At 47.7% G+C, this 27,329-nt stretch overlaps 8 protein-coding genes across 8 annotated transcripts; 3 read left to right on the top strand and 5 right to left on the bottom strand.

The window, feature by feature from the left end:
* Positions 1–323: 323 nt before the first annotated feature.
* HO173_010721 (uncharacterized protein) lies at positions 324–2,360 on the bottom strand (the record flags this gene model as incomplete). Its single annotated transcript, XM_037312606.1, has 1 exon — positions 324–2,360. One exon carries the CDS (start codon positions 2,358–2,360, stop codon positions 324–326), a length of 2,037 nt encoding a protein of 678 aa, XP_037160454.1.
* A 2,887-nt stretch (positions 2,361–5,247) lies between these two features.
* HO173_010720 (uncharacterized protein) lies at positions 5,248–7,081 on the bottom strand (the record flags this gene model as incomplete). Its single annotated transcript, XM_037312605.1, has 3 exons — positions 5,248–5,256; positions 5,322–6,965; positions 7,034–7,081. 3 exons carry the CDS (start codon positions 7,079–7,081, stop codon positions 5,248–5,250), a joined length of 1,701 nt encoding a protein of 566 aa, XP_037160453.1.
* Positions 7,082–7,575: 494 nt separating this feature from the next.
* Positions 7,576–8,961, bottom strand: HO173_010719 (uncharacterized protein; the record flags this gene model as incomplete). Its single annotated transcript, XM_037312604.1, has 1 exon — positions 7,576–8,961. The coding sequence occupies one exon, from the start codon at positions 8,959–8,961 to the stop codon at positions 7,576–7,578; it is 1,386 nt and encodes a 461-aa protein (XP_037160452.1).
* Positions 8,962–9,902: 941 nt separating this feature from the next.
* HO173_010718 (uncharacterized protein) lies at positions 9,903–11,767 on the bottom strand (the record flags this gene model as incomplete). Its single annotated transcript, XM_037312603.1, has 6 exons — positions 9,903–10,072; positions 10,130–10,402; positions 10,454–10,587; positions 10,639–11,239; positions 11,316–11,565; positions 11,630–11,767. The coding sequence occupies 6 exons, from the start codon at positions 11,765–11,767 to the stop codon at positions 9,903–9,905; spliced, it is 1,566 nt and encodes a 521-aa protein (XP_037160451.1).
* Positions 11,768–11,988: 221 nt separating this feature from the next.
* On the top strand, positions 11,989–16,203 carry HO173_010717 (uncharacterized protein; the record flags this gene model as incomplete). Its single annotated transcript, XM_037312602.1, has 5 exons — positions 11,989–12,015; positions 12,818–13,209; positions 13,262–13,400; positions 13,452–13,702; positions 13,755–16,203. 5 exons carry the CDS (start codon positions 11,989–11,991, stop codon positions 16,201–16,203), a joined length of 3,258 nt encoding a protein of 1,085 aa, XP_037160450.1.
* Positions 16,204–22,690: 6,487 nt separating this feature from the next.
* On the top strand, positions 22,691–23,836 carry HO173_010716 (uncharacterized protein; the record flags this gene model as incomplete). Its single annotated transcript, XM_037312601.1, has 1 exon — positions 22,691–23,836. The coding sequence occupies one exon, from the start codon at positions 22,691–22,693 to the stop codon at positions 23,834–23,836; it is 1,146 nt and encodes a 381-aa protein (XP_037160449.1).
* Positions 23,837–24,020: 184 nt separating this feature from the next.
* On the bottom strand, positions 24,021–25,650 carry HO173_010715 (uncharacterized protein; the record flags this gene model as incomplete). Its single annotated transcript, XM_037312600.1, has 6 exons — positions 24,021–24,049; positions 24,114–24,512; positions 24,560–25,152; positions 25,225–25,324; positions 25,378–25,537; positions 25,594–25,650. The coding sequence occupies 6 exons, from the start codon at positions 25,648–25,650 to the stop codon at positions 24,021–24,023; spliced, it is 1,338 nt and encodes a 445-aa protein (XP_037160448.1).
* A 593-nt stretch (positions 25,651–26,243) lies between these two features.
* Positions 26,244–26,438, top strand: HO173_010714 (uncharacterized protein; the record flags this gene model as incomplete). The annotated part of the gene is made up of 1 exon (XM_037312599.1): positions 26,244–26,438. One exon carries the CDS (start codon positions 26,244–26,246, stop codon positions 26,436–26,438), a length of 195 nt encoding a protein of 64 aa, XP_037160447.1.
* Between the last annotated feature and the right edge of the window lie 891 nt (positions 26,439–27,329).

The following is a 27,329-nucleotide window of genomic DNA, read 5'->3' as shown; positions in this document are numbered from 1 at the left end:
AGTCGGACGTCTATCCTTGGCCGTTCATTCCAATTGTTCCTCTCATCTGCCTTGAAATTGAGAACGCAGAATGTCATGGTCAGGGAACGAGTCAAAAATCAACAGATCTCAAGCTGAGAAAGACCACAGTCTTTAGTGTAAAGTTGTTTCATTGCTAATGAGTGACAGGGCTTGCGAGTATCTTTCAGATCAGTAAGCGCGGGGCACTTCTAAAGGCAAACCAAAATTATCGTCAAACTCCGGCAGACACCAGATCTATCAGAGCCCTCAACATCTCATAGAACTTCCATCAGTTTTCCCGGATGTTGCTTCCAATACTTCAGCTATCCTGGCCTCGCCTCGCTGTCTTCAGAGCCCACCGACTTTTCGAGATCTTCCATAACCTTTCCAGTCGCCTTCCTAGGCCTCACTTCGCCATTCGTCCCCGGTACAAATTGCACCTTCACAACATCGTAGATGCTCCTATTGGTCATGAGCTCTAAAGTGCTCTGCAGATTCTCATCTGTAAGCTCCCTTTCCCTGCAAAATCCGGGCGTATCGACCGTCTTCTCGGTCAAGACGGCTATTAGACGAGAGATCTGCGCGTCAGCGTAAATGGGGTGCGGATTCTTAAACTCTCCGTGCTGACGAAGAGCGTCCAAGATTACTCGTTCGAGAGACCGGTAGGTAATGGTAGAAAGGACATGGATGCATATGCTGGCTTTGCAACGTTTGGAGCGTTCGACGAGATATTGGATCCTGAGATGAACGGTCTCCGCGTCCTTGTCGCGTACGTCTGTAATTGGTTGGTCTTGGTTGGTGGGGTTTGGATCTTGGGACGCTCCTTGGTCGGCTTCATCGTTGCCGACATCCTCAGTGATTTCACCAATGTGGCGTTCTGTGTTGTCACCAGCATTGAGGCCCCTTCCTTCTGGTCTCCGATATCCGGTGAGCATGGAAACTCGAGCCACAGGGTTAGGTGCTGCCTCTCCCTCGTCAAGATATTCACCGAGCGGCGATGATGGCCGCAAAGGAGATTCGGGGATCTCAGAGGCATGCAGGATGACCTCCTCTTGGCTATGATCGAATTCCAGATCAGCTTGGCTTGCGGTTTCGTCTTCACGCTCTTGGGTCGGCGCGGTTGCGGGTTCTTGGACCTCTCCCTCTCCAATGTCAAAGAGATTGGAACCTCCACCGAGCGGCAGTGTTGGGGGTAAAGGAGATTCAGGGATCTCCGGGGCAAGCAAGTCGACCTCATGGCCATGATCGGTCTCCGTATCAGCTTGGCTTGCGATTTCTCCAACGTCATCGGCTGGTGTGGCTGCGGTTTCTTGGTTCTCTCCTCCCTCGGTGGTGTTACTTGGAGTTGCTTTCATTGGCGAGCTTGATTCGTCTGGGATATCATTCTCCTGGCTGGGAGCTGGGGTACCTTCGGAAGCAGCACTAGCATATACTGAACCGTCATTCATTTCACCAGCTTGCTCGGAGCCCACTAGCATGGCCATTTCCGGTTCTCTGCTCTCCACATCACCATGGTCAGGGCTAGCTGAAGCGGGTATCACTGAGCTGCTACTCTCTCCGTTACCATTGTCAGCACCAGCTGAAGTAACCGTCACTGAGCCCCTAGTCTCTTCGTCGCCATGGTCAGAGCCAGCTGGCGTGCCTACCTCTGAGGTGCCATGTTCTCCATCGTCATGGCAAAATCCAGTTGCAGTGGGTGTTATGGGCCTATGATCGTCACACACACTGCGCTCAGAAGAAATCAAAGCTGGTGTCCTTCGGTCGTCTTCTGAATCCTCGATTAACACACCCTCGATAATTGTTGGGCCATCGATGACGTATTCTTCCATATTGTCAACAATGCTGGTGCTTCCCTCTCGGATCAAGGAACTGGGAGCCTCTCCATGGCCAGCGATACAGTTCCCGCCTTGCTCACCCGTGGGAGCCGTTGGTTCTAGATCAATCGAATCCCAGATTCCATCCTGATCAGTATCAGAGCCTTCTTCGTCATTAAAGTCTGATTGGTCTGCGTCATCGGCACCTAGGTCATCTGAATTGCTCGAAATCCGATGAGGAGGGACCGCTTCGGTAGCCTCCGTAAGAGCCCGTTGTTGTGGATTTATGGCTTCAGCTGATATGACCATCACTGCGGTGTCAGAGACCAATCGATTGGTGTCGCCTCGAACCTGCTCAGAATGGCGGTTCTCCGTGTCGGAAGCATCTGCCATCGGAGTCAGGACTGCTGCCTCATCTTCCTCTTGAGCTTGGTCCCCAGCGATCTCTGCGCTTGGAAACTCCACCACCACGGGAGAGGTTGGCGTTGTAGGGTTGCTGTTGCTAGACTGCTGCTCTGAGAGCTTCACCTCATTTGGAGACGCCATTGTTGTGGTGATTGTGTGAGGAGGCTATGGTATTGGTTTATCGCTGGGGAATGGGAGCATATTTATGCGGCGTATTTGGTTAGATACAGGACAACTCTGAAAAACTACCGCTTTGTCCTCAGAATGCAGTTGGATGTCTCTGGAAGTATCTGCTTGTCATTGATGGATGTTGCCTGTGCCGCCTCCTTCATTCCTGGGTCATGTTTGACGATGCCACGCCAGATTTGGCTTTTGCATGAAAGAGCCTCATGCAGCTTGAAGATGTTGGTAGGTCCTAGCGCTCTCACGTCGTGGGGACATTCTGGCCTCACAAAATCTCTGGGGCGGCCTAGCTGTCGCTACCCGCTGCTTCAATTTGTGCTCTTTATGTCGTGCTGGATACCGGGCGATCGTGCTCGATCTATCTCTGGCGTGGAGACTTCATGCAGCTGCCCGATCCCGATGGTGCCGAATCTGTAAGACGGAACCGCGGCTCCATGGAGGGTATCGTGTCAGACCCTAGGTGCCGCCGAACCTTTATCGTGACTGTCTTGGCCCAGACTAGCGATCTCATCGGCTGAGCTGTAAACTGCAAGCCTCACTACTTCCAGGTTGATGCCCAGATCGGGCAATCTGCTATTCATCTCCTGCCGTTGAGTCGCAAGCTTTGCTTTAACTGCACCCACTCTTTCGTATAGCCCTTCAAGCTTGCGCTGCTTCTGACCCAGAAGCATATCACATTGGTGCAGGTCTCGCGCATGCTTGGTCCGAGCAATGTGATCTGTTTTGTCCGCGGCGTGCTTTTTTTATTCGAGGTAAATATTGACTACCTCTATACACCAAAATACTAAATCATAACTTGTCGTCTTACAACTTTGCAGTCCTTTTGCATAAGATTCGTACTCGTTCGCAGGATGGATGTCCGGCGGCAGCTTCTGTTTTCCCAAAATTCTCCTGTGCGTGTCACGGGAGCAACAGAACTAGACTACCAGTGCAGAGACCAGCATGATAGCCAAACAGAGGCGCCAGACGGGCAGCCCTCGCCGTTCTCTCTGAGCGCATGGTTTCTGGTCTTCGGGGCTGGTTGATTTCTTGCTCACGGTCGCCGTTCTAGACCTTTGATGCCCTATCCTCTGCTCGTTGCTGATCTGCTTGTAAGACTGTGGAGGCCACGATGGACCCGTGGGCTCCGACGCCTCCACGGGGAGCGAAGACGACGGACGGTGGATGGTCATGTCGAAGAGGGGATGTCGCAACGGTCCAGAGCGGCGATCAAATCTTGCAGAGAATGGCGGGCCACGAAGGCGAGATTGGCGAGCGTCCAGAAGAGAAGGATCCCTTAGAAAATAACGACAGCGGTAACAAAGATAAAGACGTAGACAGACTGTCTCTGTTTTTTGGGGGGGGGGGGTTTCGTCGGCAATAAGCAGAGGTCCACCGGCGATTGCAAATTAGAGTGCAGAAAAAAGGGGTGGCGGCGCAAAGCAGGTGAGAGCTCTTAAGTACATGCAAGGATGCATGACCAGTAGGAAACTTTGTAGCCATATGCTGCCAATGCAATACTTACCACCGTAATGACGACTGTCTTATCCTTACCCTTTGGCATCTTGAAGAAGGATAACACGGGGCGGTATTGCGTAGACGTTGTACCCAGGTGTCTAAGAGATTGGCCTGATGTTGCCATGCGCGTGATGGAAAAAACCTGCAAGATCTTGCGGTTGGCCTCGATATCTTAGCTATTGTTGCGCGGAGATATGCCGAGCATATCCTCCTGCGACAGGCTGTAAGCCCTCGAAAGAATCCGGAACAGCCGTCTTCCAGCTTCGTTCTACCGTCACCCTTGTACCTGTTGATCGTAATGTTATAGTTCACGGTCTCGCCCAAGTGGTAAGGAGGTATATACATGCTGAATTTGACAGAAGTGGTTCTGGAAGAACGTAACCAACTTAAAGACTTCCAGGAGGGTTGAAGGCATGGCTTCACCACTTCTTCTTTATCAATCTCGTAAATCTTTTCACTCAGGTCAAACGTAGCCTCAGCGTCTTTGAGCATGGTTTCATTCTCGCGTGGACCTCTCAAATTGCTGAGGAAGAAACGAATTTTCTTTACAAGCTTGAAAGAGTTGCTCCGATTCGGTGTCATTATTAGCCAAAAGGTTACCGAGCGAGACCCGTGGAAGATCGCCTACGGGGACATCGTTGGGGAAAGGAGGGTATCTGGTGAAGTACTTGGCCGTCGGCATGTTTCCAAAAGACGCTAGGCAAGAGTGGTACTAATGCCACGAGGCAAGGGAATCTCAATATGCCTCACTACTCCGCCCTACCACCTTGCAGGAGGAAGGTAAACAACAATGTGAATTAGAGTAGCAAGGAAGGAGGCTGAGCGAAATCACGGGTTTTCTGAGCCCCATACGATTTGTATAGCGGACACAGAGACAGAGAAATTTGAAGGCAAGGGATCAAGAAAAATATTGTATCTCACTGCCGCGCATCAAGGGCGAGGGCAGATCATTCAGGACTGGGCAAGAGCATAAATAATGCCTTGAGGCCAGTAGCCAAGCTTGATCGAAGACTCTGACCAGGTTCAAGACTTACGCCTCAATAAAAGTCTCTTACGTGAGCTCGCCCCAATACCCGATCCTACACTACCAACTGATCCAAGCCGAGCATTAGCACGTGGACTGGAGCTCCATCTCCTGCCACCAGCAATGTCATGCAACTGTGAAGGCCGTCTTTCCTTGCCCCCTACGAAACTTTTTTGAGTGCTCTTCTGGATCTGGAACTGAGTCACTCGGCCGGCGAGTGGGTCATTCAGATCTGCAAGAGGTGCTCTTTGCCATTCAGCAGTGGAACTGCGTGGGCGCAGGGGGGGGAAGGATTGGACGCTCGGTAGCTGAGAGAATGAGGGCTTATGGGATCTTGAAAGTTGTTGGTCAGAGGACTGTGGCAGACTGGCAAAGCCAGGATCAGAGGTGCTAATTACCAGTACTTGTTCCACAGGATCGTCTTGTGTATAGGCGGCTCGGGGACTAGGTTCAGCTACGTGACCCAGAGGATCGCTCTTGGGATCAACTGCACGGGGTGTACCCTCGGTCGAAGCTGAGGACGGCCCCCAAGTCCATCGGAAAAGATTATCTGGTATTTTCATGAACATTGACACCGAGTCCGAACCCATGGGAAGAGCAGCTTTTGTTTCTTCTTGTTCAATGGCCGGTTCTTGCGCTGGACTACCCTCGCTCTCTGGACTAGGAGTGGACCGAATTGAGTGCCCCACGTGCTGGGAAGCTCTAGAACTGGCTGTGAGGCTACTTTCGCTCCTTGTCTCGTCCTCTCTCCATATCACCTCGTGAACGCTGTTACGAGACCAAAATCTGACAGTACTGATTCGGCGACTGAACTCTGTAGGTACGAGGGACTGTTTCCTGGACTTTGGCCTGGCAATGAACGATCCTGGCACAACGTGAACATCTGCAAAGGTGAGGGCAGCTTCGGCTGGCATGCTACACCGCCGAACGTTGGAGATGTCACTGAACTGAGAGACAGATTTAGACCCTCTCCGGACAGACCGGGACTTCGTTTCGAGTGTAAACGTTGGCTGTTCCTTCAGGCGCCTCGACGCCTCGGCGCTTTCTGGGGAGGGTAGATCCGTGAGTGTTGGTCTCTTCTCCAATGTTGGTGACGAATAAAATGCTAGCAGCTCAGACGCTGGAGCATCTGCTGCGCGCTTGTGTTCGCGATTTAACGATGCGCTTATTGAGGTTGTGATAGGACTGATTGAGTAAACGTTGCTTGCTTTTCTTAAAGTGATCGTGGCTGGAGTCCCAAGTGTTCGGAAAACATCCTTACCATCTTTGAGCGTTGGACAGCGACGGTTGATGTTTCGAGATGCAAGACTTCTGCTATGCGCGCTACTTCTCCGTGAAGCTTCCTCAGCTTTCTTGCTTGCCTTGTGAGAAGGAACAGCGTCAAACGAAATCGCGGTGTTAGACCTAAAAACGTTGAGAGTATTTGCGAGCGCAGTCGACACACGCTGCAAACCATGAGAACCTGAGCGTATTGGTACCTGCAGGCTAAGTGACCGCAGTGCATTGACCGCTGGGGAATCAGGTTCATCAACGGCGACGATTGAAGAGCTCAGTGTTGGCCATGTCTGAATGTGGAATCCGTCAACCTCTGTAGTATCCTGGGACCCGTGGAGGCGGCTTCGAAGATTAGGTCGACCTAATCTCTTGATCAGAGGAGCGTTGGAACCGCTGTCTTCGCCGTCATCGGAAATGCCAGCCGCACAAAGTTCACAATCACTCCCATTTGAGGTTGCAGTCTGCGGTCCCGACCTTAGTGAGCGCTGCGAACGTCTTGACCCTTCGCTCCCTTCTCTGATATTATGAAGTTTCCTGGTTTTGTTTCTAGAGTGCTTCCTCGTATGATGGTGATGGTCAGGAACGTGAACGTTCATATAGTCATCTGCTTCGTGCCGCGGCGGAGGACTCAGATTGGGTGTGCCAGACACCGGAGGCGTGAGAAGGCTGGGAGTTGGGGTGCTAGCATTGCTGTGTGGCAGACTCCGAGCTAATGCAAGGTGTTGAGGTGACAGGACTGGGGCTTGGGCGCGACGTTGTTTCAATATCTGTCATATGAGTAAATTGTCAGTCGTATCCCATCAATGTTGACAGCCACGCAATGAGCAAGCCTTACTGAGGAAGGCCCCTCCGGCCCTGTAGCCGACGGACCTCTTCTCGCCATCGCATAAGCTGGAGTCACTGTAAGGCGAGGCGTGAGCTCAGTAACAACGGATCACTGAAGAGCAGACCAACAGAAATGCTTTCTGTAAGGGTAACAATAGAGATAAAATACTAGGACAGTTCAGGTGAAGCGATGTTGGGATGAAGACGGCAGAGGCGAACCGTGTAGGTTCATCGAGTTGATGCCGCGGATTGATTCGTGCCTTCCTGTTCGACCGATTGCCCTTCTGTGTCTTAATCACCCAAAGGAACGAGCGCTCTTCCATTGTCATACCCCAAAGGGCTTCTCGAAGAAAGAAAACACAACACACGCAGGAAGTATTCTGATCGGGTTTCAAGGGATTACAGCATCTTAGAAGATTTCTAAATAGACTTCATCGCCAGGATCACGAATATTTGCCAAAGGGAAGGAGACTTAGTACTTAGCCATGGGCGAATCATCCATTCGATCACATTGCCCCTCTATTGGATCTGGCTGGTGGGTGTCACGCAATATCAAGATTCAACAGTCAAAATCCAGCCATCTCCCGCTCTCGAATTGTCACTCAGCACGCCACCCCACAACATAACACTGCCGGGGTCAAGATCCTGGGCCGGCGCGCTCGCGAACCATCCTCTCTGGCCGGGATGTTCCTTTTTGCCTGACATCGAAGACTCTGGAACATCGACTCTGGCCCATGTTCCTTCAGCAGTCTTGGCTCCAAAGAGCTGTCTTGTGGCATCTTTGAAGCTTGCAGCAGTCATCCCTTCTGGCCGCAGTTGGAATGACCAGACATCGTCCCAGAACTTTCCAGCAGCCTCATGACCCGAAGAGCTAGGATCGCGCTCCCCGAGCAACAGCAGCAAGTAGTGACGTCCCTGGCCCGTGGTGACCGGTTGTAGACCCGCGACACTGCGATCCCCAGGCATGGGCGTGCCATTTGGAGGGTCCACACTTTCCCATTGTCCAGTCAGAGGAGCAACAGCCAGGTCTCCTTTGCCACCCTTGACATCGAACGTAGACTTTGTGAGACGCAGGAACTGTATTGTGCCCCCGAGCTCTTTCTCTCCATCGAAACCCCCAAAGCGATACAATCGTTCCCAACTCAAGGTCAGACTGGGACCGCCCCGCGCAGGACCTGGGGCGTCGGGGAATTGTGACCACAGTCTCGAAGCTATGTCGAAAGCCCACACATCAGACACACGGCCTGAGGCTGGACATCCTCCGTGAATAAGTATGGTGCCATGGTCGTCAAACCCCGAAGCTCTGGTACCGAAAGGGCTCACGGTCTGATTAATCTTGGTATGCTCTTGTGCAGCGTTGAATGGGGGCGGATCTTGCACTGTATTCGCTTGGAAAGGGCTTACCGGATGTCCAGTGGATGTGGATGCGTGATAGGATCTCGCAGCAGGATAAGGAGAGCCCTTAGCTGGATCGAGATAGCTCCACTGGTTCATCTTGGTATCGAAAACCCAGACCCGTCCGTTCTCTTCGAGTGGCTTCATCGCCTTGCCGCCCCTACCTCCGAACACATATATCCGATCATCCACCACACTGGCAGTGTGCCCAACCCGTGGACACGGTACGGCTCCCTCATCTGTAGTGGCTTTTGCTCGGATAACTTGGTAGTCCACGTCGTCGTTGTTGGCGGACTGGAGAGTGAAGACATGGACATGGTTGTCAACGGGCTCTCGAGGCTGCTGTTCGCCGCCAAAGATGTATGCTTTACTCTTGATGATCGATAGTGAATGAGAGGAGCGAGGCAGGATTGTGTCGGTAGGGATCCGTTTCCAGGTAGCTTTCAATGGCATTGTGGACTTGGCAATGGCCACCGCGGCGCCAGCAGCACCCTCGACGGCTGTCTCTACGCCATAAGCTGCTGCTGCTACTCCAGGTTCCATGTTGGAGTAAGCAGTCGAAGTGATACGGAGTAGTGAAAGGCGGATTTGTCCCACCCAAGCCAGGCAAATAATGGATAGCAAGCCGATAATATGTATTCAGTGGGTAGAAGTAGTTGTAGCAAAGGATTTTTGAACACAACAGCTTGCCTTGGTAATGATATTTGGATTTGTGCTGCTACAATTGCGCCTCTACGTATCCCAAGACCAGAAATGTCTGAGGGTATCATACCGCGTTAGTGGTAAAATTGTTACTAGTCGTAAAATTTGCAATGCAAATCAGCCGATCATACTTTAAGACAGCCATTAAGATAGCTACACAACCTAAGTCGTTCCTAAATGCCTCATGCTCTATGTGCCCGTACTCCAGGTACATAATCCTGGATGATTGTGCCTCGTTGGGTTTACCATGATAGATGTGCATCCTCAATGCTTGCTAAAGCTTGCTGCTTTCATGAGGCGAGAGTCGAAGGCGTACTTGGGGAACATAGCTCCAGAGAAAGGGAGTTGTGAGGACGACGACTGACAAAAAGGCGCTGGAGAGAAGACCCGCAGGGGATAGAGGTCACGAAAACAGATGGGCGCAGAAGTAGTAGATGCTTTGTGGCCAGCGTATTAGCATATCGTTAAAACTCTCATCTAAATGGATGGTAAACTTATGAGATGTAGCTCCAGCATCGCCGACAAATTGAGATATTTGGGCGCCCCCTGGAACAAGAAGAGAGGATTTCATTCACATACTATGAAGTTCGGTGTAATGTCCTTCATCACTGTTGGGGTTAATCTGGAATTAGGTTCTGATAAGTAACAGTATCAATGATCCTCATTTCTTTCGCTCACCGGAACAACAGGATCGCGATTAATATTGAACTTGTCTATATGTAGTGGGCCTGACTGCATGACGTTTTCTAGCTGAAGCCCACCTCCTGTGAGACGACACCAGGTCATCGCGCTAGTAGGACTTTACAGCCATCTGCATTCGAAAGCGTAAGGGTAAGATGCTGCCGCTCCGCGCCCGGCTCTTCCCAAGTTTCTCCCGGAGCAAGCTCGATTTTTGGATAGGCTTGAATCATCCTCGCAATTCCGTATGAAGCAAGCATGAGCCCAAAGTCCTCTAGCACCCGAACATTAGCTTTTGCCTTGATCTAGGAAGCAATCCTGAGTGACTCACTGCCTAGGCAGAGTCGCGGACCACCGTTAAAAGGCAGATAACCCCATTTGATATCCGAGAGTTCTGAGCCTTCCCATCTTTCGGGTCGAAAGGATCCAGCATCGGAGCCATATATATCCTTGCGCCGATGCATATGGTACACTGAATATGCAACAGGCATTCCTTCTCGAACTAAGACTGGAGAACGGCCGTCTGGACCGCCACCTAGAGGTAGGGTACTTGCTTGCTTACAAAAACGAGTGTTAATTGGCACCGGCGGATATAGCCGCAGTGCTAGATTTTCACCTTAGCCTGTCGTGGAGACAATCTGCTTGAGCTACTTACTTTCTTTGATGACGTGCTGAAGGTAAGGCATGCGCTGAATATAAGCTCTGGTAATATTGTTGTCTTGTCCAAGGACGGACTCAATTTCGCCCCGAAGTTTCTTGAGCACATGCGGGTGTCTCACAAGAAGGCGGCTTAATGTTCATTATTAGCTGCGACACTGGCAGCACAGTATACAGACTCACAAGACATAGGACATTGTTGCCGCTGTGGTATCCCGACCTGCAATGAGCACGTTGATAACTTGGTCCCGAACGAGACGTACATCTTGATGCTCGTTTTGGAGATCATTGATAAATGTATATTTATCGGATATCTCTGCATTGCCACGGTCTTGCCGCAGGGCGTCTCTTACAAATTGGTCCGTGTAATCTTTGACTGTCTTGCAAGCTGCAAAAAACCCCTTTGGGGCGTACAAGAAGTAGAGGTCACCAAGTCGAACGCGCGTAGCGGTGACCAATGAGGCCTTGTTGAAGGCTTTTGAGAACAGGTCGCCTATTTCGTGATTGAAGCTCTCGACAGATTGACCAAGTATCATAGCAATAGTGGTGTTGAGAGTCAAGCGATAGAAGTATGGCTGAAGGTCTACAATGCCAGGAGAATTATTAACGGTATCGACTAAGTTTTCCACGTGCTCTCGAAAGCCTTCAAGATTCTGATATTGCATCCGCACAAATTGACGTCGCAGGAGCTCCCGAGAATGTTTCCACGCAGGGCCGTCTTGTGTGAAGATACCTTCACCTATCATAGCCATCATGGCTTTGTTTCGAGGTCCAAGATGAAAGTCTAGAATCGCTTTTGGATTAGACATTCCGTATAGTTCACATGAGCTACCTGAACAGGGTCGGATGGAATGACGTACCCTCGAAGTGAGTGGACAGGACCGCCTCTATATTCTCAGGATCCATCGTTGCGAATCCAATGCCGCCGAGTATCGTTAGCTCGACAGTCGGTCCCAATTGATCGAAGTACTCTGTAAAGAGGGAAAGCAGCTTCTTCTGGCGTCCGGCTTTGAATCCTCGTTTGACAATATCCAACGCTAGAGGCCATTTGTACGAAAGAATGAAAGCTGGCGGCTGGCAGTCATTCAGTCTTCCGAATTCAATATCGGCCTGGAATTAACGCGTCAGTGCTCTCTCGAAGTGTAGGCATGCTTGATTTCTTCGATGACTGTACCCGATACTTGGCAGCTCTGAGGACATATCTATATATCCAGAACGAGCAGAAAGCGACAAGGACGAAAAGCCGTACGGACGAAAAATTAGTGAGTCCGTACGTATATGTACCTTGCTCAACAGAAGCACTGAAAGACATAGCACTCTATTTAGCTACTAGTCGTCGAGGCTCGGTTTGAAATCGGTTGACGTGTGATAATGGGATTGAATAAATAGATAGAGTCTCGATCATGGAACCAGGGAAGCGCCGGTGATGTTTTAATGCACGGCCAATCAGATATTCGCCATCTCACACTATTTCCCATTTTAGCACAGGATTTGTTTCAAATTTGGATAGATCAACGTGATTAGTGATTACCCATGCCTGTGCCTGCGGCATATAAAATTGTAAGTTCAGAGGTTGGATAAGTTGACTTCGGGAACCAATCCGCACCCGCCATTAGCGCCTCAAGGCAGGGGCCCTTTGGTGGGGGAGTGCGGTACAACAACAGTACTGGTACTTGTACTGCGCACCACATCACACACACACAACAACAATATCATTTTTTTTTTTTTTTTTTTTTTTTACTCTCCTCCTCCCCCCCCTCTTTAAATTTTTTAAATTTTATGGAAATTGAAGGGGAAGGGGGGGGGGGGGAGGAAGGGGGGGGGTTGGTGTTTGTTTTTTTTCCTACTCTTTTCTCCCCCCCCCCCCCCCACCCCCCCCCCCCCCCCCCCCCGGGTTGGGGGTTTTTTTTGGTTTCCCCCCCCCCCCCCCCCCCCCCCTTCTTTCCCCTTGTTTTTTTTTTTTTTTTTTTTTTTTTTTTTTTTTTTTTTTTTTTTTTTTTTTTTTTTTTTTTTTTTTTTTTTTTTTTTTTTTTTTTTTTTTTTCCCCCCCGCCTTTTTTTTTTTTTTTTTTTCCTCCCCCCCCGGGGGGGGGGGGGGTACCACCACCCAACAGGCGCCCCTCTTTTTTTGGGGGGGGGGTTTTTTTTTTTCTTTTAAAGAGGCCGGTTTTAGGGGGGGGGGGTTTTCCTTTTTTTTTTTTTTTTTTTTTTTTTTTTTTCCCCCCCCCGTGGGGGGGCCTTTTTTTTTTTTTTTAATTTTTTTTTTTTTTTTGGGGGGGGGTTTTGGGTTTTTTTTTAAAACCCCTTTTTCCTTTTTTTTAGGGGGGGGGGGATTGGCTGATGTTTGCATTCGCCTTACAAAGTTCTTAAAACAAGCCAAAGATGGATTCCAGAAGATAGACAAAGATCTAGAGGATCTGTCGAAGGAAATCACAGCGCTCCGAACTGTGAGCGACCTGATCAAGCGTAGCTTCGAGACCGATCTTGCTGGAAACACGAGTTCCGGTGATAATCAGATTGTTGTCAATCTGTGGCAAGCAACTCGAATCACTCTGGCAGGCTGTCAAGACATAGTGGAAAGGTTGAATGCATTGATAACCACGGTTTTGGGCACTGGAGGCCCGAAACACGTTAAATTCAACAACATACGGAAGTACCTGAAGCAGCAATCAAAGGACGATGAGTTCGTTACATTGCGCCAGAAACTCGGGGCCCACTCTATAGCCCTGCAGACGAGTCTAGCAGCCGTGAATGTGTAGGTAGTCACGGATATGAATCCCAAACTTCGATCGAATAACGATGGCTAGTATCTATACTCGAAATTCACAATCGACGTCAAACGAGTCCTTTTCAGAGCTATCACAGAAGATTCAAAACCTAGGCGCCGACTTGCAGACGAAAATCAACTCTTTGCAATCAGGTATCGAAGCATCCGCGGAGATAAGTGTATGTCGTCTACATTGAATTTTTTTTCTGGACAGTAGACTAATTTTGAAGCTCGATAAAGCTGTTAGATCCGCCCAAAATGTGGTGCCACTCGCATCTCTCAACAAGCACTTTTATACTCCCCAGACTGTGAGCAGCATCTTTACCGGTCGGGCCACCGACCTAGATAATATGAGAAGTTGTCTCCTGGCTCCAGCGTCTACCAATCAACTCCATGCACAGAAGCGGTTTGTGTTATTCGGCCTACCAGGATCAGGCAAGACGCAGTTCTGTTGTAAATTTGCCTCCGATAACAAGCAAAGGTAGATACAAGATCGTGACACTAAGACACTTGTAGCTGATGATAGATGCTAGCTTTTGGGGAGTCTTCTGGATCGATGCGAGCTCTAATGAGCATGCCAAACAATCTTTCTCGACTATTGCAAGGATCGGAAGAGTTGAGCCGAACGAACGCGCTGCAAAAAATTGGCTTTCAAGTCTTGGTAAAGAGCAGCCGTGGCTATTGATCATTGACAACGCCGATGAAATAAGTTTTCCGGTCGAGGAATGTTATCCGGATGGTAGTTGTGGTATCATACTCATAACGACGAGAAACCCTATCCTCAAGGTCCATGGCACGATTGGTCCTCGTTACTACCATTTCGGTGAGCTAAAGGAGACTGACTCGATTCAACTCCTCTTGAGAGCGGCCGATGAACCGTTACCATGGTCTCCATCCACCCTAGAGTCTGCAAAGGACATATGCAGGACTCTAGGCTATCTGCCCCTGGCTCTTATGCACGCAGGGAAGACAATTCTTGCCCGTCAGTGTACACTAGAGAACTATCAGAGTTTCTTCGAAAAGAACTGGACTCGCATCAGGAAAATGAAAAGTTCGAATGACGCACGTCCTGTATCGGATGCAAATGCCGCTATCTATTCAAGCTACGAACTCATACATGATGGAATCGTGGCTAAGGGGACGCAAGCTTCAGAGGACGCACTAGACCTGCTGAAAATATTTTCCTTCCTTCATCGTCAACGCATTCGAATAGATATATTCTTGCGTGCGGCATCGAACCCAAAACTAGAAATGCTGGAACAAGAACGACGAGAACAAGACGAAAAGAGAATCAGCATTGACAAAACACCGAATGTTCCCTGGACCCAGACCTTCAGAACTTTTGGCCTCGAGATCCTCGCCTTCTTGTTGAGACTGGGCCACCGTCCCGCTCTACCTCGGATGCTCAGCGGTGCCCTTGGGTCAAAGCAATTTGATGAGTTGCGCCTCCGTGAAGCACTGAAAGAGCTCTTTCAGATGTCTCTGGTTTTTGCGAATCCGGACCCAAAAGACGACAGTTACTCCATGCACCCGGCGGTCCATCTATGGGTGAGAGAGAGACCGGAGATGACAATTGCAGATCAAGCCGTATGGTGCCAAGTAACAGCGACTATACTTACGCAAGCCATTCTGCTCCCCCCATTGGGTGACAAGGAGGAAGATGAGATACTTCGAAGGGACCTACTTCCGCATGTCCGTCATGTGCAGAAGAATGAGCACGTAATTCGGGCAAGATTCTTGGAGAACCTCGAGTCTAGGAGAAGAATGTGGCCGGTCTTACAGCCGCGGCTTGATCGGGAGCGAGCATTACAGCTTGTCAAGTTCAGTCTGGTATACTCGCAATGCGGCCTTTTCGAAGCAGCCGAGAAGCTGCAATTACAAGTAGCAGAATTTGCCATCAAGATGTTAGGTATGGAGCATACCACTACGATGGACATCCTGCTATTGTTATCAAGTACCTATTGGCAGCTGACGCGGATCCAAGAAGCTGCCGACCTGCAACAACAGGTCTTGGAAGCATGCATCAACGTCCGTGGTCAAAACGACTTGAAAACACTCAAGATCATGGATGCATACGGCTCCAGTCGATGGCAGCAAGGGCGTATCCCGGAAGCGCGGAAAATACATGACACTGCTGTCGGGGGCTTCAAGAAGGTGCTTGGCAACAATCATGTCGACACGTTGAGGGCTATGGGTAACCTCGGCCGAGCGCTTGGAAAGGACTTCAGATTCACAGAAGCTATCAAGGTACATACGAAGGTCGTCTCTGGTCTTCGCGACCAGCTTGGCCATTCCCACTTGGATACTCTCATCGCCATGGACAACCTAGCCATGGCTTACTTCGATAGAGCAGCGTATGGATTCGGCCATCGTGGGGATCTCGATCATGCAGTCCAGATTGAACAAGATGTCTTCGAGCAACGCAGGGGAAAGCTCGGGAGAGAGCATATCTATACTCTCTGGGCTGGCCTGAACCTTGCCCGTATCAAGGCCCTTCGCGGCGAGATCGACGAAGCATTAGCAATATTCCTCCCCGGGCACGCGATCGCAAGGCGGAATCTTGGCGAAACTCATTTTGGCGTTCTTTTTGCGAAGGTGCACCATGGCCGTATTCTCATCTACGCAAAGAAGTATAAAGAAGCGGAGGTCTTACTATCGGAAGTCATCGAATCGCACCGAGGGCCACGCAAAGGGCATCCTGATCGATTGCTTGCCATCTTTTCTCTGATAAAGTGCCGCAACCTGTTGGGTAAACAAACGGAGACTACGGTCCTTCTTGAAGAGCTTACGGAATCCACTAAAGCGCTCTTTGGTGATGATCATGCCTGGGTCAAATATCTGCTCGACCGGCATAATCTGTCGAAAGAGCCGGATGAGGATAATTCCTCCCCAATAGACCCAATCAACACGGCCCCCGGAAGCATCGGTCCAATTGCAAATTTAATCCCGGTAGCCATGATCGCTAAATATGGGCACATATAGCGTGGTTCGTAACAAATCGCTAAATCGCGATTGTGGTTGCCTACTCGCTGCATGAGCGTGTAACTCCACCACAACATTAAATGTTCCAGGTACGTTACAACAAAGGAGAATGTAAAGCCTAGTCTGATGGCTCAAGTTACTACGGGGTCAGCATCCATGATCTCTCCACGCTCATGACTGCCGAGAAAGATGATAAAGGTGATGATTGATCAAGCGAAGACCTCGCAGAAGAGCTGAAAGAGAACGATAGCTTGATGACGAAGGCTTCAAGTTAGCTCGAGGACAGAGGAGCACGCTCGGAAATGCCTGGGTACTCACGCGTTACTCGGGATAATCGCGCGCACATGGGTGTAGCCTGGAATGATTAGGTACGCCGAAGCTTTGGAAAGATAGAATTTAGTTGATTGTCTTTTTCAGCACTATATAACCAATCAGTGCATTTCTAGCCGACGCTGCCTAAACACCAACATCGATACTTTGACCTCTACCAGCACCGTCTCTCGACCAACTACTGTGAAAAGCGTAGTCGCTCGTGAACACAGACCCTTGTCTCCGTGCTGATGTTGTCAACCTCGGGGTTTTTAACAGCAGACTCTACGTACGCGAAGACCAGGGATTTGTTGGGATTGGGAGACCGCCGGCTTGCCGCGGGCGAGAGACATCGCACCGGGTTACAGTACCTCAGTGATAACCCTGTGACAAGTCCTAATCTTGCATCCTGCAAACCCGCCGGCCATAACCCATTGTCTCTTATGCTCGACGTGGCCGTACTGCAGCGGCATGATCCTGGGTGATTGCGCCCCGTTGAGTTCGCGATGATAGATGTACAGCCTAAATCGTTGTTTGAGCTTGCTCTAGGAGTTCCATTCGAAAGCTTCTGGTTCTGTCCATCTTATGTTGTATCCTTGTCAGAACTGGCCTCGGATATCATGATAGCGGAGTGAGGGCAAGTGCTGGCTCCCGCTGGCGTTGGTGAATGGACCAATGCTGGATGGTTTCCCGAACAAGCATCCTGGCGCTGGCTTCATTCCGGGTGCTTGTTGTCCACTATCAAATATTTGGATCACGCTGATGACCAGTGTCAACGTTTCTCAAAGTTGAAAGTTGTTCGGGTCGAGATCAGTTAGAGCAGGAGACAAAGTGTAGGTAGATAAATATAAGAATATGCGCTTAGGGATGCTTCGGAGATGTAAAGTATCTGGCCCGAGCCTAGCTTGGGTTCAAGCCCCTGCCGAACCCCAAAAGAGGTCCCTAAGTTGACTCCAACGAAGTTCTTCTGGGGTCTCTCACTACTACGGCGGACGACGGCTGACACTACGACAAAACCAAAAAAGAATTCTCTTTTCGTTTTTTTCTTCGCGATTTCTAGTAACTCTCTTCAAAATATTCTTTTTAGAATATTCTCAACTCTTCGAGAGGTACTTTTTGAGGCACTCTTTAGGGGCTACTCTCCGGGGTACTCTCCGGGGTATTCTTCGAGGTACTCTCCGGGGTACTCTCTCGGGTACTCTTCCGGGTACTCTTCCGGGCACTTACGACGGATAATGAAGTTCTTCGCAAAAAAAAAAAAAAAATCACTACGTATACACCCCTTTTTGCTACATGTACACCCCTTTCTACTACATATACACCCCCTCTATATTACTATTATTCCAAAGAAAGTTCACCGCACTAAGCTACTCTCTTAACGTCTCTAGAGAGGAACCCCCGGAATAAGTCGGGTATAAGGCAATTTAGGCGAGGAAATAGCTGAATAAAAGGGCTAAAAAGAGGGAGTAGAGGTAGCGAAGAGGGAGTAGAGATAGCCGTTCTTCTAAGGCAGTATTTAAAGAAATATTTAAAAGTAACTTAAGATTATTGAAGTCTCTTATATATAAAAAAGTATTTATACGCGAATTTTAGGCGTAGCGCAACTCAAGTATCTAGAGAAGCTTTTGTATTAATAAGTCAAATATTTAAAACATCTTAAATAGCACTATATTAAGAGATAAAAAAACGATAGAGTAAGTAGTTGATGAGGTTCTCCTAACTACTCTCTGTGGCAGCTTTTAAAATTTTGACAGTATTTCAGATTATGAGGGTTATCTAAAAAAATTTGGTGTAGAATAAGTCCTCAAGGACTCTATAACTGTACTCCCTACACGTCGCAATCATAGACGGCTGGACTATGCCAGAAACATGTTATTAATCGACTTATTAATAGATCTCAGTGCGCGAGTTCAGAAGAATGTGATGGAGTGAGGTTTTATTTAATGCCCGCCCGATGCCCGCAATTTAGCCTACTTAGTTTACTTAGCCCACTCTTATTAGTATATACTACTAAAGAAATCCGAAGGAAGAGGATAAAGAGGATAAAAGGGAGGAAGAGAAGGAAGAGGAGGTAGACGGTCGATAATGAAGGGTTATTACTTAGTCGAGGGTTAATCGTAAGATAAAAGAAGAAAGAATCGCATGAAACTAAATAACTTAAATAACTTAAAAATACTATGTCCGAGGATTAGCCGAATCGTATACTAGTTCTTAATATTAAATCTACTTACCTATAGAGGTTTAGCTACTAGAGTACCGCCTTATCACCCTATTATTAGACTGACCTTAAGCCTTTACACCTATCTTTTAACCCCGCAAATCCTCCTCTTTTAGATTTAAGTCGTCGCGGTCGCTAAGCAAGCGGTCTTATTAATAGAGGATTCGTAGATATTCGATACTTAGGGTTATACTTCTTTCAGTAGCTAAGTACTCGTTCTAACGAGTATCTTAATAAGTTTAATTTATGCTCTTTATTAGTATTAGATATCGCCTAACCTTAAAAACGCTCGGCGGTAGACCTAAATTAGTCGGGCTTTATAAATAGTTTATCAATCGACATATCGAAATAAGGAGGAGAAGAGATATTATCTATACTCGTAGCGTAACTATACTATTGTCTAATAAGCTTATAGAGTATTCGTAGAGCCTATTGCTTTCGCTACTTGGCTACGTCTTTTTTAACATCTTCAGAATCTCTTTATCGATTCTGTATATGATTGTTAAGAGACTTCTATAGGTAACCGCCGAAGTTATCCACTTCTAAATCCACTCACATCCTTCGTTCTTTAAGCTAAGAGTCTTCTAACACAGCTAATTAAGCTATAAAATCAGATGAGAAGCTCTTATCGTCAGAGTCGCTAATAGCTATATTCTTATTAAATTTAGATACTTTAAGAGATATACGCTTAATATCGAATTTCGAAGCATAATTATTATCGGAGTCTAAGGATACTAAGGACGCTAAGAACGCTAAGAACGCTACGGCGTCTAGAGGTTCGATTATAATACGCTCTAATGAGGCTAATATAGCTATATCGCCTCGCCCTCGCCCTCACCCTTATTCTCCCTCCTTATTCTCACTTTTTAACTTATTTAGATACTCCTTTATACTTAATATTATTACTCCGCTAAGTTAAATACGCCTTCAACTCCACTCGCTTAAATTACGAGGGCACTCATCTTATAGAATTCTCGAATTCTAACTTCGTACGAGAAGAAAGCTTTTTTAATTACCCGTGGGTCTATCTATTATAACTACGATAGTCGATTTATAAACAGTAAGAAATAAATCAATTAGCTACTACAGATTCTTTATCTTAATAAAGACCTCTCATATAGAAAAGGCGACCGACTTCTTATATCGTTAATGAGGATATATATCGTAAAGCTAAAGTATTTCAGCGCCTTCTATAATTCTCGTCTACACTCTATAAATATATAATAGTTTAGAGACTATAATAAAACCATTGATGTATTCTTTTTAGCTTCTCTTTGTCGATAATCTTCTAATATTAATTCAATACTCGACGTAAGGCGAATGGTGTTACATAAGTAATAACATCGCGAAATACCTCCTTTCGAAGGTTAATTAATGTGATCTGTTTTGCACTCTGAATATCGGCGATATATATAATGCGCTAAACCGAAAGGAGCTTTACGATACCCTTAGTCATAGTCTCAAGATCTCCTACTCGATATTAGTCTATAACCATATAGAAATAAGAGAAAAGACCTCTTATTAGTTAAAAACCTAAGCTCCCTCTTCAGATCTACATTATCACTTTCGCCTTTAAAGACTTATAATATTGAAGAAATAAGGTAATTAATTAATATAGCATTAAACGCATTTAATCTTATATAGATTAATTTACTTCTTAGCTAGATAGGCGTAAATTGCGATGTTATTACGGTTATAAACCTTCTAAATAAACTTTCATTAGCCTTAAAAGTAGTTATAGTAATTACGTATATAACTCGAAACTAGTAAGCGTAGAACTTATCCTAATCTTCCTTAATATAGAAAAATAGCTTACATTTAACAACTATATTTCTATTAATATATTAGATATAAAGCATATATATAGAGTCTAAATAGACCTTATCGTAAGTATTAATTAAGAACTTCTAGCGATCGGTGATATTAATAAGAGAGTCTCGAATATTCAGCTTAATATATATATCTCGATACTACTATAGCGCCTATAGATAGTTCTTATCTTTCTTTATAGCTAGAAAGTAGAAGGTCGTATAGAAAGAACTATTTAGCGCGGTGATACTTATAATAATAAGTAAAGGTAGCTTATATCGATTTATCTTATACGTGACATCTATAATAAGCACCTTCTAATTCTCTTTCAGCATCTTATAATAGAATATTCGCGAAAAGAAGAGGTGTATAACTCGATCCCTCGAGTTCTTTAGAAAACGAATATATCATTTATCTAATATATATAGCTATTTAAATAGAGCTTATATTAATATAAGAGATCTTAATACTCGACGACGGACTTTCGATTTCGCGTTATAGATATCTTTAAGCTTTCAAATCGAGTTCTTCTTATAATCTTTATTAAGATTATATAGAATATTATCTAATATAGTATATTTAATCGACTCTCTAATAATTACCTCTTCTACCTAACTAATTAAGATAGCATTTCGATATACTATATAAGTTACTCATTTACTAGGATCATGATTATAAAACTCCTCTTTAATCCTTAAGCGCTATATATTCTTCTTTTTATCGAGCTTTAGAATACACTCAAACGGGTAATCATTGAGATATAAGATCCTATACTTTCTCTTCTACTTAATTAATTTATAAATCTTGCCTCCACGAGTATAGCGCAGCTAGACTTTATCCGTTTTATTTATTTTATTCTTATTTAAGCGTTTCTTAATAACGGCGTAGTCTTGCTTAAAAGCGTATTCTTAGATAAGTGAGATAAGAAGAGTATTAGTGGGCGTAGTAAGGTCTAATAATAACGAAACTAGATTTATAGTGAAGGGTGGAGAGTAAAGAGTGGAATGCCTTTGATGATAGATTTGGTGTTTATAGAAATTTTAATTACGACAAAGTGCGATGCCCTACGAGGGAGAGTAGATACTAAGATCATTAGAGTTTCTATGAGACTTATACTATATCTCGGATTTACGAGTAACTATATTAGGCCGAATAGTGTTAGAAAGGTATACTCGTGTTACTAGCCTATATCTATTTAGCTGAGAGGGGGTGTACATATAGTAGAAAGGGGTGTATATGTAGTAAAAAGGGGTGTATACGTAGTCAGACAAAAAAAAATTACGGGACTTTCCGCGGAACTTCCCGCGAAGTCTCTCTCTTTTTTTTTTTTTTTTTTTTTTTTTTTTTTTTTTTTCGAGTGATTTCTCGAGTAAATCTTTAAGAAACCCCTTAAGTAACCCTCTAAGTGCTTTCTAAAATACTCTTCTCGATTATCTCCAAAAGTATACCCTCGAATAATCTCTTAAATCCTCCTCGAGTACCCCATAAAGAATCCCCTAAAGTATTTCTCTAAAATATTTCTTAAAGAAATCTCTTCAAATTCTCAAAGTCGCGGGAAGAAAAAAAAAATTAAAGAAAAAAATTTTTTTTTGTTTTGTCGTAGTGGCAGCCGTCGTCCGCCGTAAAAAAAAAATTGGTTTTGGTTTTGTCGTAGTGTCAGCCGTCGTCCGCCGTAACTACGGGGCCGCCTTCCGGAGGTAGGGTTAGGGCTAGAACTCCATGGGCTTTCCGCGTTTCGAAATGAAAACTCCGTCAAAATTTAGCAGGGCCTCGGGATTCTTTCCCCGCCCCTGCCATACCATTGCATCCTTGCCACCTTATCCACGGCCCATCAATTCTGCTCGTTGTCAAGAATCTTCTCTCATTCTGCCTAGTGATTCTACCTTCAAAGATACAGCATCACCCATGCCCACAACCACTCTAAAAGCAGCGACCTCGGCGGAAACACCACGCTAGTGCTAGCGGTCAGGGTTACGTCAAAGTCACTCCACCTGTCTGCCTACAGTAAGATACCTTGGATAAATAGAACGGCCGCCCGTCTCGACCGTGGAGGTAACGGTCCTCTCCTCCCACTTCATAGCAACGCACTTCGATACACGTAAAAAAAAGCCCAGGCTTGATCGACCCCTCACACCCCTCCCATCCCCAATCATGTCCGAAGCCAAAGACATCCGCACCGTACACTTCTCCTGCGCCTGCCGGCAAGTAACCGGCTCCTTCAAAGCCCACGACCGCGCCTTGCCGTTGCCTTTGACCCTCTGCCACTGCACCACCTGCCGGCATCAGTCGGGCCTACTGTGTAACTCCTACGCTACTCTCCCCCAAGGCGCCGAGTTCCAGGTCAACGGCCCTCTCGAGTTCTATAAAGCGTCCAAGACCGTGTTCCGCTTCTTCTGTGGCAACTGCGGCGCCAATGTCTACGTCGAGGATACGGGCACCGAAGACCGGGATCTCTGCACCGGGGTCCTCGGGGAAGCGGAGGGTGTGGTCCGGTTGAAGAATCACATTTTCGTGGCGGATTCCAAGGACGGCGGACTGAGCGATTGGGTCCCCGACGTCGATGCTTGGGAGGGCTTTTCGACAGGTGGCCGGAAGTTGGACGCGGGGTGGAAAGAGGGCTTCCGGGCACGCGGTGAGAGAGCTGGAGAGCTGCAAGCCTATTGCCATTGCAAGGGTGTGAGGTTCAAGATCACGCGCCCAGACGGATCTTCCGCCGATCTGACTGCACCTCGGGGTGACATTGTCGGACCTCCGGCACCGGAACAAGACAGTTCGAGAGACGATGCGGTTTGGTGGCTTCGCGAAAACGGCACGAAATACCTGGGCGGCACGTGTGCCTGTAATGAATGCCGCCTCGCATCCGGCTTCGACATCCAAGCCTGGGCTTTCGTACCCAAGGCCAACATCCGGCAACCCGGCGGCAAAAGTCTCGACTTCGGCGCCGGCACCCTGAAACGGTATGATAGCTCCGAAGGGGTCCATCGCGAATTCTGCGGCAAATGCGGCGCCACGGTGTTCTGGCATTCCGACAGCAGGCCCGATCTCATTGATGTCAGTGCCGGTCTGCTGGACGCAGAGGAGGGAGCGCGAGCGGAGTCGTGGTTGGGTTGGGAGACGGAGAGGGTTAGTTTTGAGGAGGAGGCGCAAAACAAGGATCTCATTGCCAGATTGAGTGCTGGGCTGAAGCATTGGGGAGAGGAGAAGGCATCCTCGTCGGCAGCAGAAAAGCACGACTTTGGAGATGAAGAGACTGAGTCGGACTCGAAGAAAACGCCAAAGACAGGTAGTTTGGATTGAGGGAATGCAAGATCATCATAGTCAATTGAAAATGCTCACCCTATTGCAAAACGTGTTGCGGTAAGGCACGGAAAGCTCAAGATATGTGGGGTTGTAGGTATAGATAGGGGATGGAAAAGTAAGACTGACACTCAAAACCCCTGCAGGCAGCGGAATGCGTGGAAACACTTGCTTGCAGCAGAACCTATAGACCGAGATTGAATTCAACGCCAACTGCAAGTAAGCTTGTTAGCAAATGACATATCGTAGATGATGTTGATTAACGAATGATGCTTACCATCGATATCCCTCGCCATCTTCACCACCTTCGAAAACTGCACGCTCTTCTCCGCCGCCGACTGCAGATCCTCAATCGAGAAAATCTTCAATCCGCTCTCGTTGATCAATTTCGCCGCCAACTCCATATTCGTTCCTTGCAACCTCGCCACTATCGGCGTCCGTAGATTCATACTTTCCACCACGCTAATCAAGCCTTGAGCAATGGCATCACATCTGACGATTCCGCCAAAGATGTTGACGAAGATGGCTGTAACTTTGGGATCGCTGGTGATGAGGTCGAAAGCTTGCTTAATTGCTTGAGGCGTTGCGCCTCCACCAACGTCGAGGAAGTTGGCTGGGGAGCCGCCGTTCAGCTTGATGATGTCCATTGTGGCCATTGCAAGGCCAGCGCCATTGACTAAATCTTATCAGTAGGGGCGCAAAAGTTGAGGTGGGGACATGTACCTAGGCATCCAATATCTCCATCCAGCTTGATGAAGTTGAGTCCAGACTCAGCGGCCTTCACCTCATCCGCATCCTCTTGCGTCTTATCCCTCCACGAAAAGACTTCTTTCTGCCTAAAATCGGCATTGTCATCAAAGGTCAACTTCGCATCCATAGCCAACACCTGATGATCACTCGTCTCGCTCAGCGGATTGATCTCGATCTGCGTCGCATCCTTCTCCATAAACACCTTGTAAAGCTTCTGGATCGTACTCTTAGCATCTTCAATGCACTGTTCCGAGAATCCCAAATCGGAGGCGATATTGCGGGCAATATCATCCGTGACCCCCTCGTGTATATTGATGTTTGTAGTGATGATTGCGTCTGGAGATTCTTTGGCGACGGTCTCGATATCCATGCCACCTTGAGAGGAGGCGATTATGACAGGGGCTTGCGATTGGCGGTCCATGACAATGGCCAGGTAGAACTCCCGGCGGGCGAATTTCCGTTCGCATATGTAGACGGCGTTGCAGAGGCGGCCTGCAGCGCCGGTTTGCTTGGTCATGAGCTTGTGGCCGATCATTTGGTCGGCGAACATTTTGGCTTCGGTTGGTCTACGAATAGTGGGCAAAGTAGGTCAGAAAGAGCGTACATCTGGTAGGGACGGGAGAGAAAGTGTGTCGCACGAGTAGATGACCCTCACACCACCCTTCAGTCCATTATCGAAGGTGCCCTTTCCCCGCCCACCAGCCAGGACTTGTGCCTTTATGACCATGTCATCTCCGCCTGTAATTGTCTCAGCCAGGCTCCTTATACTTCTTTTTGTAGCTCGCTCATACCAATCTTCTTAGCAATCGACTCTGCCTCCGCCGCCGAGCGGGCAACCTCTCCCTTTGGTACCCCAATGCCATACGTCTTCAGGAGGTTTGCGGAGAGGTATTCATGGATGGAAAGGAATCGTTTCTGCTGCATAGCTGAGCTCCTGGCAGGCGTGTTCTGCTGTTGATTGTTTAGTTGAAGCTTTCATCGCGGAGATGGCTTTGAGGACTGCATACCTTGGTAGCAGCTCTCAAAGCAGCAGCCAAAGGCCTACTGCGAGCGAGCTTGAACATCCTGACAAGCGCCTAGGGAGCAGGGGCTTCTATACAGTCGTGAATTGAGATGGATTTAAAAGCCCTTTTCGAAGTTGGAGGTCAAGATAGCTCCGGGCTTGGCACGACGGCTGCCGCTTTTAAGGTTGTCTGGGGTGCTTGAACCCCCCACCCACGCGGGTGACAGAAAAGCCTGCACACACCAAGAAATCTCTTCACCTTGTCAGCTGGAATAACTCAACGAATGCCCTCTTTATGAATTAGATTTTGCGGAACAATATAATAGTGTTATCGAAATTTTCAATTTACTACGCAAAAATTTTCTGTTAGGGTTCTTCGTTGTGAAAGCATCATCAGATTTCTAATTTCAAGGTGTGCAGGTTAGCCTTTTGCTTACATCTTATGACCTTGGGTTCTATTGCTATACACTGTCGAACTGTGGTCGCTTGAGATACGTGCGACTGGTAGAGTAGAGTATGGCTCTACCTTTTTGACTTCGCCATCGGCTTCTTTATCTCCTCACTGAAAGATATCTCGTAGAAATTGTTTATCATATTCCGTGTACTAAGTTTCGGCGCTGCCATCTAAGTGTCCCTGACTTATCCCGGGAATCGATGAAATGGAGTTGCTCTTCGGCAAAGGCGCTAGTCTATGGCACCGTGGAAGACCAAACCCTGTTGAATACGAAAGTTGAGAAAGTCAAGGCTCAGCACAAAGACCTTGGAGAAGCGGTGGGAGAGAAATTTGGCAAAGTCTCTAGAATCTCGGCAAAGGAGGAGACTCACGAGGTTCGAACCGAGGTTGCTTGAATGCTCGATACTTCTTTCCACTCCGATTGTGGGATTGGTTCATGATTTGGCTGCCGATATGCCTTCACTCCCTCATATTTAATCTTTTCCTTCAACTCACTTACTCGTTTATGCGGTCTAGTCGCTAATTTCGGGTGGTCGAGAGCCGTCTTGACCAGCTGGTTGGTCTCCGTGTTCAATGGTGGGTTTGGAGGTTGCAACGCAAGCCTGCTGGGTTTGAGGCGGATCAGTCGTGGTGGCGCATATGGTGATTCCAGTGTCCTCAGATCTTCGGTCGTAAAGGCCGTGGGTCTCACCGCTAGTACTCTAGGAGTAGAACGAATCGATGGATATCATTGTCTTTGTTATTGCAGGCGAGAGATAGAACCTCTTGAGATGACCTTGTAAAGAGCTTGCATTAGCAATGGTGCCCCGCTGGCGGGAAGGCAATGAGTGAAAAAGCCTACATCTTGACCCTATAGCCGCTCCTTATCTATATCGTACCGAGAGGTTGTGCTGGGCAATCGCTGGAGGCTGTATGGAGCATGGCAACCGAAATAAAGCCCAGCTTCTGCCGTGTACTCGGCTCCTTTGGCACAACAATCAACTGGTGGTCTTTGCCGCAAAGCCCCCCAGGTTGGGGAAAACAAATCGGGCCATCGAAGACGCCTTGAAGATTAGCTTGAGCCTTTTCCAGCCGAGGCGCGCTCGCCACTGAGTCGGGGGCCAAATCAGCCACAAGTGCACACCCGCAAGTATTCCAGACGACGCCAGCTCAACGTAGGTTTATCTTAGGGCATGATGCGCATTTTCCGGGCTGTTCTCTGGCATACGGGATAAAGCCTCATGGGCCGAGGGAGAAAATAGTCCGTAAGGATATTCGAGCTTTGGTTCGGTTGCCGGAAGCGATGT

Source organism: Letharia columbiana (genome assembly GCF_014066305.1).
Source record: "Letharia columbiana isolate WasteWater2 chromosome Unknown Sc0000052_s0, whole genome shotgun sequence".
Lineage (NCBI taxonomy): Eukaryota > Fungi > Ascomycota > Lecanoromycetes > Lecanorales > Parmeliaceae > Letharia > Letharia columbiana.
The sequence above is the reverse complement of the archived record's forward strand: the minus strand, read 5'-3'. Positions and strand labels throughout refer to the sequence as shown.